This window comes from Carex rostrata, chromosome 33, assembly GCF_964058835.1.
Source record: "Carex rostrata chromosome 33, lpCarRost1.2, whole genome shotgun sequence".
Taxonomy (NCBI): Eukaryota; Viridiplantae; Streptophyta; class Magnoliopsida; order Poales; family Cyperaceae; genus Carex; species Carex rostrata.
In genome coordinates this window covers 501,865-512,047 of record NC_135950.1, presented here as the reverse complement: position 1 = coordinate 512,047, position 10,183 = coordinate 501,865, and the positions used below count along the sequence as shown (strand labels likewise).

At 32.8% G+C, this 10,183-nt stretch overlaps 1 protein-coding gene and 1 long non-coding RNA gene across 3 annotated transcripts; one reads left to right on the top strand and one right to left on the bottom strand.

Moving 5' to 3' along the window:
* Positions 1-2,261: 2,261 nt before the first annotated feature.
* On the bottom strand, positions 2,262-4,753 carry LOC144548759 (putative purine permease 4). The gene is made up of 2 exons (XM_078297476.1): positions 3,937-4,753; positions 2,262-3,063 (listed from the first exon to the last, which is right to left on the bottom strand). The coding sequence occupies exons 1-2, from the start codon at positions 4,636-4,638 to the stop codon at positions 2,632-2,634; spliced, it is 1,134 nt and encodes a 377-aa protein (XP_078153602.1). The 5' UTR covers positions 4,639-4,753; the 3' UTR covers positions 2,262-2,631.
* Positions 4,754-6,002: 1,249 nt separating this feature from the next.
* LOC144548613 (uncharacterized) lies at positions 6,003-10,183 on the top strand. 2 transcript variants are annotated; one of them, XR_013509398.1, is made up of 6 exons: positions 6,003-6,381; positions 7,037-7,117; positions 7,495-7,611; positions 7,967-8,088; positions 9,240-9,324; positions 9,983-10,183. It is a non-coding gene; the product is annotated as an uncharacterized LOC144548613 (long non-coding RNA). The 2 variants fall into 2 exon arrangements; XR_013509397.1 differs by lacking the exon at positions 9,983-10,183 and adding an exon at positions 9,410-9,707 and having other exon boundaries at positions 6,005-6,381.

Genomic DNA, 10,183 nt, shown 5'->3' with positions numbered 1-10,183 from the left:
ATTTGTGAACTTCAGTTGTATCGTTGAACTTTAATTGTATTTGTGAACTTATTATTCCGACGTCGTGAAAGATACGTTGTAATTTCAGAAGACCATTTCGATGTAAAGCAGAAAAAACATAAAAACCAACATGAAATATAAAATAAAACTGCAATCATAATAAAGAGCTACAGTCCAAAATACATCATAAAAAAACTGCAATCATAATAAATACATCATAAAAAAACTGTATATGTATATATGTATGTGTATGTGTATGTGTATATGTATATATGTATGTATGTATGTATGTATGTATGTTTGTATATATGTATATATTATACATATATTATAAAAACCGAAAAAAAAAAGACCAACAAGCTGTCAGAACTTGAAATTTAAAATTTTAATAAAGGCCAAGTCTTTAATTTTTTGACAAATACCCTAAACAAAAAAAAACTAAAACTTCACAAATGAAAATATTAAGAAAAAAAATTAGATCTCTCTAAAAAAAAAAAAAAAAAAAAAAAAAAAAAAAAAGTGGACCGCCAGGAATAGTGGCGGTCCGCTATAGAAGTGGACCGCCAGCAACCCTGGCGGTTTGGTTATATTTGAAAAAAAATTAGATTTTGAGGTTATTTTTGTAAAAAACTTTTTTTTTTGGGTTATTAATAAAAATGGCCGCAATTAATTATCTGCCTTATTTCTTTTATGAGAAAATATTTTTCTCACCCTTCATCTCCCAATTCTATTAATCCTTGATGCAATTATTTTCTTATAGTGATTTTTCATGTCTCAATTTTGTTTGTTTTAACATAATTTCGAACTTCCACACTCTATTTCTTTTTTTTTAGGGGCAAAATTATTTTTGCCAACGCTATCCATATACATAACAAAACACATGAAGTTTGAATATAAATACTATAGGGACAAAATTGGCACTGTGAATACCAATTTGCACAAATATAAACCCATAATTATATTTTAATATTTTATTAACATTTAAAGAGTTTTATGTTCTAATTATGAAAATAACGAGAATATAAATTCCAAATCTTAAGTATCTGAGAGTGCAAATATACCTAATAAAAATATTCATAACATATAGTAGAGTTTCAGATGTTAATGCCTAAAGTTACAGAATATGATAACTAAAATTTCAATGAGTGAGACTATGGCAATATGCATATTACGGGTTGAACCGTGCTAAGAATCTATATCTCGATTTTTAAAATTTAAAAATTCAGAATGAACTGTTAAACATGATCGTCATATGAAAGAAAACTTGGAGACCGAATTTTACATTTTTTAGAATTTGTTACTAATTTTTTTAAATGAGTAGAAAATAATTTGATATGAAAATTTTGGATCATCTAAAAGTAGTAATTTTCTACCTATCTAAAAGATAGTAAAATAAAATCTAAAATATGTAAAATTTTATCTATAAATATATTTTTATATGAAAAATATGTTTAATGGTTCAAATTGACTGTTTAAATTTTAAAATAAGAAATTTGAATCTATAGTATATATAGGTCGATTTGTAATTATGCATATTACCATAGTCTTACTCAATTTCAATTATGAACATTTGAAAGTGTAAGAAATCGATTCATTCTTAACACCAAAAGTTTATGATCTTAATCCATATAATTCTAAACTTAATTCAAACAATTCAAAATATATATATACTTAATTTCTTAATTGGTAGCTTTGTGATGTCGCTCGGCATGAATCTTTTTACGCCATGCAATTAGAAAAAAGAAAAAGAATACAAAATTACTGCAAACCCAAATGACTTTCTTACTGAAATTGGAATAGATTAGGACAACAAAAAGGCAGGGAGATGCTTAATTTATTTCTGTTGCATAATTTGCATTCTTTATTCAACAGAGAACACTGATCACTAGTCACCAATAAAAAAAGAGAGAAAAAAACAACAGCACTTGCTGAGTGTCAGACAAATAACTATTAAAAAACAAAAACAAATTAACTGTATAAGATTCTATTAATTGGTGCTCATGTCAGCATCCAATCCTTAGTTATATTTTATGTATCATGTCTTAGCTCAATGTTTCTCTAAAGTCATAATAATGTCCATATATAGTTCATATCTTTCAAATAATAAGCCAAATTAGACAGCTAGCTAAGCAGCCAGTGCTATAATAAATTAAACAGAAAGAACTTTCAATCACCATCACACAAATGAGCAATTAGTGATTAGTACTTCAGTCATTTTCATGATTCTTTCATTTACACAGTTACATACATGCACTACTATCTTTTGAACAAAACCCTGTATTTAATTTAGTTGCTCTCATAAGTACATCCATCCTTTTCTTTCTTTCCTACTCCTCTCCCACTAAAACTAACTGCCACAAGCTACAAACCACCACTAACCAACCCCTTTAGTTAATTTTTTTTTATTTACTTGCATCTAACCAAATAGTATATATATATATATATATATATATACTTTTGTACAATACTGCTATATATATATGTTGAAAAGACCCCACCCCCCTCATACACTGGTATATACAAGGAACATTCTCTTATGCTCTTATCTTCTTGTTTTGAAGACACTTTATTAATTCTAACATATGATATGTGGTGCTTAATTTTTTTCCCCTAAATTAATCTATCTATTAATTAAACATTCTCAATAGCTCCTTCAACACTGCCATACTTTGTTTCAATTACTACTGCTCCATTGCTCTCCTCATCTCCTTCAATGGCAACATCTTCTTTCTTTTTAGATTCACCATATACGTAAGAAGAGAACCCCCATACACATAAGACCATGGCAATAAATTTCTCGGGCCCGAGATCATCACCAAAAATTGCAACACCTGCCATTACATTAATAGGTAGAAGTGCTGTCATGCAAATACCGCTATGTAGAGAGGTGGTTAAAAATATCATCCCGGCCGTGCCTATGAAACAAAGTTGCCACGTCAGCACGGTCGCTCCTAAGACTACCCAGTAGGTGGTGGGGCCAAGGTCCCAGTTCTCTTGCCAGTCGTCACTCACCATCCCCATGCCAGTAGCTGCTAAAGCAGTGGCAACAGCCTCCATGACTATCTGCAATTTGTTAATGAAAAATCAGATTAATTGTTTTTCTCTTGCTAATCACTTGCTTAATGTTTTATTTATTTATTAAAGGACGGCATGATATTATATATATTGCCAATGAATGAAAAAATAATAGAGGAAATTTAGCACAAAACATGGCATGGCTTAGGTCAGGTTGGTCGAGTGATTTTGACCAATCCAATGTTTTGTAAGGAAAAACATTCCTCAAAGAGATCATAGTTAAAAGATATAGAGAAGGAAATAAAATGTAAAAATAAAAAAATGAGCAGGCGAATAGGTCATTAATTCCCACTTAATATATGTGCATTAATTCAACAAGTTAAAATTAGAAAAAAAAAAGGGGTAAAAGAAGTTCATAGAATAGTTCTTTTCAAATTTTTAAAGTTGAAACTGATTAACCAAAATTAGTTCTTCAGGGTCTTAAAACTTCAATAAAAAAGACAATAAAACCAAGCAAAGTTTTAAATGCATGCCAATATTATCTTAAGGTCATATATATATATCCAACAACCAAACATATATAGTAATCTTATTTTGTTCCCAATTTGAACATAGTAAGTAGGTATATATCCTAAAAGGGCAAAAAATCAATGATACTATCAATTGAGTTTAACAAAAGTATTCCACTAATTATGAGAATTCCCCTTCCCAATTTAATTGCCCCTCTCTCTTTCATCATGTACTAATTAAATTCGTAAAGGAAGGAACCTTTATCAATAACTTTAACAATACGTGTAGAGCACTATATATATCTACCAAATGCTAATGAGAGGCGCATATCATAGCATGAAATAACAGACATACAACTATAAAATAAATGCATATATAGACAAAAAAAAACCATTTAAAATGATCATTTACCTGCACTTCCATCACCATGCGAAAGCCGGTGACGCCTCGGTACACAATCTCCATTATGGGAAGATACAAGGCAAACAAGAAAGCGGCACCAAGCGTAGCAAGAAACCCCAGGTAATACTCAACCTGACTCTCTCCAGGCAATTTATCACCACCGGACGACTTCTGAAATGCGAGGAGCATTGAACTAATCGTGAGCAAAATAACCGTGTTGAGATTCGTAAAAGTCAGCGGCGTTTTAACTAGAACCGCCGTGAACACAAGCGTGAATGCTAACTGAGTGGAGAGGAGAAGAGACGACGTAGACACCGGGAGGTACGATGCTCCGCAAGCATAGAGTAAATTATTGACACCCAACAGGAGGCCGAGGAAGAGAGAGCAGATGAATAGACGGGGAGAGATGTTAGCGAAAGGCCGGGATGTAGAGGTAGAGGAAGGAGAGAGACAAATCGGCAAGAGGAGAAGAGGGAATCCGACAGATTGAACGAGAGTTGCTAGCCACCGGTTTGACCCACCATGTTTGAAGTAGAATCGAGATAGTACACTTGACCCGACGGTCCCCACAAAGAGACATATGTAGTTTAAAATTCGGAGGAGGCGGAGATATTGATTTTTTTCAGATGCTGGGGAGGTGTTCTTGCACCTCTCCTCTGGACGGAGGAGGTCGGTGGTGGTGTTTGGTTGCTCTTGGAAGGGGATTGCCATGGTTGTAGAGAATAGAGGTAGAGGTAGAGAGAGAGAGAGAGAGAGAGAGAGAGGGAAGAGAGGTTGGATTAGTGGTAGTTAGATGTGATTTGGGGGGGATAATAATGAATTAAGTAAAGGGGTTAGTGGATATTTTATAGTTTATAAGGAGATCTTTTCTTCTCTCTATTGATATAATATATATTCGATGTCGTCTTGTTTGCTATTTTATTAATTGGTTAGGAGACTAAGCAATGTGTTATACTTGGTCAGATAGTATATAGAGCGAATCATTAATTTTATGAGATTAATTAAACCATGACAAGATTTTGATAATGATTCTGTGCCTTTTATTTCAACCAAACATCGACCCATTGGCCATGGCATGTGAGAAAATGATTAATGACTAATGATATATGAACTAATGATGTAAGATTAGATGCTATGGAGCATTCGCAATAGTGCACGTGGGGGCTATATAATGTATTCACAAAAAGTTTAGAGCCATAAATTATGTAATCATGATTTTAAAAAATATGAAACATAAGTGTAGGAGAAGTTTTATTTGTTTTCTAGCTTTGTTTTGGTGGGAAGTTAAAAACGGTTTCAATTTTCAATTTTTTCCATAGATGAATTGCTAGTAAAACAATTAATCATTTAAATGAGATTTAGTTACAAAACGCCCAAAATTGCTGATAAGAAATTTTAATTTTGGGCCGGGCCTACTTTGGTCTCCAATTTAGGCAGCATTTTACCTATCAAATTTCAATGTAGTTCAGAAGCCGATCCAAAACACTAGCAACAATTTATATTTTTATTATTACAGAGAGAAACTTTTATTTTTGGTCCCTCAAATATTATATTATATTCAAAACAAATTACAATTGGTTATCTTGTGCATCATGACATATTTCTCATGATGAGCATGCTTGATGGCAAATGGGAAGATCTATCTAATCTAGGCCACTTCATAGTTCATCACCTCGTAAGATTCTCTACCATCCAAAACAGTGATTTTGTATCTATTTAAAAAAATAATAAAATAATTGTAAAATTTGGTTTTTAAACATCTCTCCTCTATATTATGCATCTTAAATTAAATTGAATGACAGAAAGTTGTGTGGCTGAAATTTATTGATCGAAAATCGGATTGAATCTGAGCCATTTAAAAAAATAATCTGTCTTCTTTTGATTAAATACATCCTTTCTTTGTGTAGAAGTCTAAATTTAGTGAAAATTAGACCCGTTACATGTGTAGCCACACAACTTGTCACAAATATTTTTGTTCTGCACCGTTGGATCTGAATCAAAAATCGTGCAGATTGAATGTCAGATGTGCAATTTTTTTCGCTGGGAGCGCTGCGCCTCTCCCCAGCAAATTATCGTTTTGCCCGTCTCCCTCCTCGATCCCGATCCCTTCTTGCAAAGAAAAAAAGAAAAAACCCTAGAGCGAGCGAGACAGGAGGAAAGAAGGAACGACGATTCTCTTCGGAGCGAATTTTTTCTGATCGGAAGGAGAGAGCGAGCGAGAGAGAAGGAGACAGCGAACAACGATTCTCTTCCGAGCGAATTCGTCTGAGCGGAGGCCCTTACGTTGGAGAGATTTATGCGCTCTCTCTCCTCTCCTCCTCCTCTCCCTTCCCCCTTCTCCTTGCTGGTATCGGATAAGACTTACTGCTGTATGATCTCAAATCTGGAAACCTACGCTCAACCCGATCCACCAGTTTCTTCTCTCTCGGGTTTTCTCAGGATCACGCTCTCCAGGTTCAATTCATTACTTTGCATTAGGGATCTTCTTTTTATTTGGTTTTTTGCGGTGAGGAGCATTTGATTTTGAATTTCTAGCATAAACACATTATATGAACTAATTGAGTCTCAGTTGAGTTTAGCTCGGTTGATTCTTATCTAAAACAGTTGTTAGACAAGGTTTCAGTTGGTTTTGAAGAGAAATTCAGTGTGTCTGATTTTTAATTTCCAAGTATTACATATTTGATTTACCTAGGAGTACCAGAACCATTTTTTGTACATTAATTATTTTTGTGTTATTCAATTGGTAATGTATCATGTGTTTATTAGTTAAATTAATTTGGTTTTATGGAAAAGTGGGATATTTGCTACATGCACTATTAGTCTTTGTTATAATATCCCTTAGCATTGCTATTCTAATAAATGAGAAAATGTGTCACCATGACATACAACATAGATTAATATAAATATTATTCAAGTACAGGATTGCTTTATATTGAATTTTGTATATGGGAATGATGGTAGTTCTTTATTGCTTTGTACCAAGTTTTTTCAATTCCTGATGTTAGATTTAGGGTTTTCATGCAAATAGTACAAATTGATCGTCCTTTTTTGCAAAAGATAGAAGAAAAAATTTATTTGATCCAAAGCATTTTTGGTGTATCTGTTTCAGGTGGCAAGCCTACTTCACGATGATGTATTGGATGACGCTGATAAAAGACTTGAATCATTGAATTTTATCATGGGGAACAAGGTATTCACCTCCGATTTTTTGCATCAGTAGCATTAAAAAAAAAAGAAGAGAATTCCATCCATTAATCTTATCAAATTTAGATTTTATACCAGGACCGCTGAATTATGCAGCGGCCGAAACGGTTTGACCGCTGAATTATTCAGTTCTTGAAATCTGAGTTGTGAAAGAGCTGGTATTTGTTGAAATGATAACACAGATTTCAACAGCTGAATAATTCAGCGGTCCTGGTATAAATAAGTACAGTATGATATTGTATCTCAATGCCCGTGGCGCCAAAAAATACACCTCCAAAGAAAACTTGGTACCAATCGCTACAAAGATGACTATTAAGTAAATGGTGTTGACTACTGGTATATTAATTTTCTGTGGTTATTCAGGATACAGTCGTAGATTCCGGTATGTATGATGGTACACTTGGTATAATTTGTGCAATATCTGCTGTGAAGGCTTTAAAGATGAGCGGACAATTAGAGAAATTGCAAAGACCAATTGAGGTATATATTAGTTTTATCATGCATGGTTCATTTGTAATGCAATACGATTCCTCTTAATTTGTTCCGTGGCTAACGGGTAAATAGGTCAAAAGACAATTCTAATTTAAAATGATATTATAAGAGAACATATTATGTAGAGGCTACCCGATTACAGCAAAAGAAAAAAAATGAACTTACATCCATGCATCAGTTCCCTTTTCTACCAATTACAGTTCTTGTACCAGATTTATCTGACTCACCCATACTTTGCCTATATACAATATCTTGAACCTTCCCATGCACTTAACCCTTGGTAACAATACCTGAGCTATAGTTCTGCTTTTGACATTGCCTTTTTATCTGTCCTGTTTGCTAGCAAGCATTTCTCCTCAAAGATTTTGGTGTTTTTATGACGTCCAATGTGCCAGTAGGTACACAAAAATTAATACCAGACCTCTAGAGCTCCAATTCCGGTACCTGTACTACATCTGTTTTAGAGTACGTCTCTTATCTCTTGTTATTTAGTTATTCAGCTATGTTGACAATGAGTGTTTTATATTTTTATTTTTCAATTTTGATGTTTCCATTATTAATTGCATCCTTACCAGAAAGAACCAGTAAATAAGAGGAAAATAAAAAAGTCAAACTTCTGTTTGGAATTGATTCAGTAAATTCATAGATATATAAAGCATGGTTAGACAAGCATGATTGCACAATTTTTTAATTTTTGGGTTAACAAAATATTTCAAATGAATTATTATGAGTGTACATCAATGATTTTTGGTTTCATTAAATATGCATTCCAGTTTTTTTTTTCTTTTAATATATTTAGGCTGGTATAAGAAGTTTGTATAACACTCAGCAGCTTCTGCCCAGTTTTTTTAAAAAATGAATATTTTAGTGATGTGCTATTTGCAATTTTAAAAGGGAGGGCTTATTGAATATAGTGTATTTGGAATTTACTATTTCTTAATCATTGAGAAGCTTTGTTTCTTCTTATTAGTTGCTTATGATAATTTACTATTTTAGTGATGTACTACATTCATTGTAATTGAGGTTAATTAGGTTACAAAGGGGCGCTGTAAATTGGTGATTTCATTTTAATTTCCTGAGATGTAAATAAATGATTGTAAAAAATTATTCTTTATTAATGAAAATGTTGGTAGGTCAGGCTTACAGACCTTAAATAGGTAAATATGTAATTTTGAAGTTTTTTAAGGGTATATATGAAATTCCCCCTTACAGAAATGATGTCTGTATTAGTCAAATAAATTAATATAAATAAAAGTCTTTTTATATACTTTTCAATTTTATAATATGTCAAGTGATGTGTACATAAAGTCTATACTGAAAATATATGCACTGATCTGCCTGGCCCAACCCTGGCTGGCAATTTTATTTAGCAATCTGTCATTTTTCTTACTTCTCTTTTTTGCATTTGGGGGTGAGGGGTTTGCATAGTTTCATTGTTCCTTTGCTTTTCTCTATAAGAATGCACTCCCCATAACTTTCTAAGCTTGATCTTTTGCTGTTGTTATCACTGGCCTGTGAATTAATTTTGAACCAGTTATTTTTTTTAACGAAATTGATTAATCTGTTCAACATGAATTATGGATGAATGTTATAATTTTATATTGACTTGAATTCAGTGAAGAAGAGAGAAATTATTAGCATTCATGCATAGCTCCATTCTCGAGGTCAATAAGGTGCAACACCGCTCGGGCGCTCTTGGAGGTATGTTCATCGGATTTAGCTTTTCTGTTGTCAATTTTATTTCTCTATTCTCATTTAATTTGATAACTTTTGTGTCCATTTTTAGCTCCATTCTTGACTCCAATGGTACCACCATCCAGTTGCAACAATTTGAAATGAAGTGGGCCAATACCAAAAAAAATGGCATGTACATTCTGGGAAGCACATTATTCATTTTATATTTGTAGAATCCATTAGCTGGTATGGTATCAGTACTGATCATACTTGGGTGTAATAAAAATATCTACCAGAAGATGAGAAAGAATCATCTCCTTTGGTAAATCATAGATCTGAAGATTATGTATAAATGTAATGTTTGCATCCCCATTCTATCATGTCAAATTCTATTTCAGACAATTTTGTGATATCATTACTTTTTTAACAAAGTAATTATTATTTTCATTGAAATGTTTTTTTAATAAAAATATGTTTTTGTTTTCTTATAATATATCCCGTTGCATCGCACGGGCACGATACTAGTATTTTAATATGAAGATTATGATGAGCATTTCGTATTGACTGTACCAGTATGTGCTGATATAGTAGCAATAGCTTATATTGTTCTCATGGTGACAATTTCATGATCCGTTTATATATGACATGGATACTGACCAGCAGAAATTGCAATTTGAAATTACAGAGATATTTGTTAGCAATACCTGACGGTAGGAACATGGATGAATTCCAATTGAAGATGGAGGTTGCCACTAAAGACGGCATTATTTTGCAATCATCTTAATTATTGCCACTATAGCATATAACCTTGGCCTATGAGAAGCTAATTAAGATGATTCTCGCCAGAAGAGACCTCTGTAATAAAATTTGCATCATTTGCCTATAA